The 2963-nt window shown below is 71.3% G+C and overlaps 1 protein-coding gene across 1 annotated transcript in view; it reads left to right on the forward strand.

Annotated features, from left to right (window-relative positions):
• Window positions 1-1846: 1846 nt before the first annotated feature.
• AURANDRAFT_68456 (hypothetical protein) overlaps window positions 1847-2963 on the forward strand; it is a gene marked incomplete at both ends in the record, with an annotated part of 5838 nt that continues 4721 nt past the window's right edge. Inside the window, 2 exons of the mRNA XM_009044143.1 lie at window positions 1847-2455; window positions 2533-2888. Of these exons, the coding sequence (XP_009042391.1) occupies window positions 1847-2455; window positions 2533-2888 (965 nt within the window). The remainder of the gene's footprint in view (window positions 2456-2532; window positions 2889-2963) is intronic.

A 2963-nucleotide genomic window follows, 5' to 3' on the forward strand; every position in this document is an offset into this window, starting at 1 on the left:
CTTCGACGTGCGTTGGGACGACGACCGCCACGCGGCGCTCGGCGACGACGAGGCGCGGTGCCGCGCCTACGAGTCGCTCTTCTCCAAGCTGACGGCGCGGCGCGGCGCCTACGACGTCGCCGTCGACGCGACGGCGACCTACTTCCGGGACCCCAGGGCCGCGCCGCGCGTGCGCCGCTGCTTCGACGACGGCGCGCTCGCGCGGACGACGCTCCTCGCGGTGCTCCGCGACCCCGCGGCGCGCCTCTACAGCGAGTATGCGGTGATCCGCTCGCGACAACCCGACCGCTTCGGGAACGCCACCTTCGCGCGCGCGGTCGACGGCTGGCTCTCGGACCGCGGCGACGCCGAGGGCCGGCGGCTCCTCGCCGTGGGCCACTACGTGGACCAGCTCCTCGCCTGGCACCGGCACCTGCCCCGCGAGGCGCTGTACGTCGTGCCCGCGGCCGCGCTCGACGACGACGCGACCCACGTCCGCGAGATCGCGCGGCGCGTGCTCACGCGCGCGCGCGTCTCCGCGCACCTCCACAACGTCTCCGCGCCGCCGCGGCGGCCGCCGGGCGAGGCCGCGGCCTACGCGGCGCGCACGGGCGACGCCATGGACGACGCGACGCGGCGGCGGCTCGCGGCGTACTACGCGCCCCACGACGCGCGGCTCTGGGCCCACCTCGCGGACCACCGGGACCTCGTCATCCCCCGGGCCTTCCAGGTCGCGCCGGGGGACCCGACCACGCACTGGTGGTAACCTTCGATCGGGTTCTCGTAGTTATGGTCACTTCAACTGAAGTTCAAAGACGGACTGGCACTCTGCCACTGCCGGCTAAGCTAAAGTTAACCGGTTCAAAGAGCAGCGAAGCCGTGAAGTTTTGACGTCACGGCTTTGCCTCGCTCCGGGCTCGGACGCGCGATGCAGCGGTTCCAAGACTTGGCGCGGCGCTCGGTCTGTGGACCATGTCGCGCCTTGGGCCCGGCTGTGAGTCGCTCGGGAAAGACCATCGGTCGAAGGCGAGCAACTTAGTTCGCGTCGGGGCAGCCCGTGGATGACGAGAACGGCCATTAACGGTGGGGGGCGACCGACGAGGGGCCCAACTTAGTTCCAGGGGGCGTTTGGGCTGTTAGACTTCGAAGAGACCCCCCCTGGAATGATGTTCCCGAGGGCACTGTCTCGGTTCTAACAGCCCAAACGCCTCATGCATTGCGCGGTGAGCACCGTGTCACCCGCGGCGCCGCACGCCTCCCGGAGGTGGTGAGGTGATCTCGATCAAATCCACTCGAGCCGAAGAGCTGCCGCGAGGGCATCTGGTCGCCCCCATGACGAACGATTCCCGACGCTCTGTGACTCGAAGGGGACCGAAAATCGGGTCGGGGGAAGCTGCCGCGCCTCATTCCACCCCCTGGGGCTGCCCGTTTGCGTCGCCTCGCAATCGTCCGGATGTCACGTCTTTTCATGTGCCTCACCCACATGTTTGCGGACCTCAAAGCCACTGGGATCGTTGCACGTCGCTGCATATTCGAGGAGCGCGGGGCCCTCTAAGGTGGAGATTCCATCATCGGCCGCTGAAATGCTCGCACGAGAGACCGTCTCTTAGCTACGGATTACTGCAGCATTGCTTCATAGATGTGCTTGTTCAACGACGGCTCATTCGCAGCCGTAGCCGGTGGTGGCGCCAGATGTGCTCGGCCACGCTGAGCAGCTCCGTTGCTAGAGGTGCTGCGCAAGCCGAGCGACGAGCTCCGTTGCTAGCGGTGCACACTGCGCAAGCCGAGCGCTGAGCGGCTCCGTGCGAGCGGTGCACACCCGAGCGACGGCAGCTCCGTGCGAGCTGTGCACGCAACAACCCTCGCAATGTGGCTCCTCTTGCTGCTCGCGCCATCAGCGCGCGCACTCCACGCCGTCAACGTCGAGGTGCGGCGCAGCCTCAGCGTCCCGCCCGCCGCGGCGAGCGCCGCCTGGCTCGACTACACCTGGTCCGGCGGCGGCGGCCTGCCGGGCCTGCTGCTCCGCGAGCCGTCGGACGCCGCCGTGCCGCGCGAGCGGCTCATCCTGCCGCTCGGTCTGCGCGAGACGCTCGACGAAGCCGCCGGGACGACGCTCCGCTACCGCGTGACCGGCGCGGGCCTCGCGCGCGACGTCGTCGACGGCTCGCACCGCGGCGTCGTGGCCTTCGAGGAAACGGACGACGGCTGCGAGATGGTGTGGACGGCCGACTACGAGGTGTCCGCGCGGCGGACGTTCTGGCAAAAGGCGACGGAGGTCCTCGTCGGCGCCGCGGGCGACAACCTGCAGCGCTACGTCGCCGCGCCGAGCCGGCCGCGCTGGTTCGACCCGCTCGACGAGTTCGGCCTCGGTTCGTCCGTCGACCGGAGCAAACCGCTGCTCCTCGTGCTCCCGGGCCTCGACGGCTCCGCGGTGACCGCGTGGACGCAGTACCCGGAGCTCGCGACGGGCTACGAGGTCCGCGCGCTCGCGGTGCCGCCGAACGCGCGCGTCGACTTCGACGGGCTCGTCGCCGCGGTCGTCGCCGCCCGGAGGGCGCGGACCGAGACGTCTACGTGCTCGGCGAGAGCATCGGCGCGGGCGTCGCGCTCGCGGCCGGGAAACAGTCCAAGGCCGTCGACGGCCTCGTCCTGGTGTCGCCGGCGACGTCCTGGGCCGACGCGCCCCTCGGCGGCGCGCGGGAGGCGCTGCTGAACGCGCCGGACCTCGTTTTGATGGCCGTCGTCGCGATCAGCGCGTACCAGCTCCTCGACTCCGACCAGCTCGCGACGACGGTCCGGCGCGTCGCGACGGGCGAGCGGTCGCCGCTGCTCGCGGGCGAGGCCCGGGAGGCCTACGCGTGGCGCGTCGTGCGCGAGCTGCCCGCGCGGCTCGCGCTCGAGCGCGGGCGGTCGACGCGGCGCCGCGGTCCGGGCGACGCCGCGGTCCGGGCGACGCCGCGCCGCGTCCGCCGCGACGGCGGCGC

This window comes from Aureococcus anophagefferens (assembly GCF_000186865.1).
Source record: "Aureococcus anophagefferens unplaced genomic scaffold AURANscaffold_151, whole genome shotgun sequence".
Lineage (NCBI taxonomy): Eukaryota > Pelagophyceae > Pelagomonadales > Pelagomonadaceae > Aureococcus > Aureococcus anophagefferens.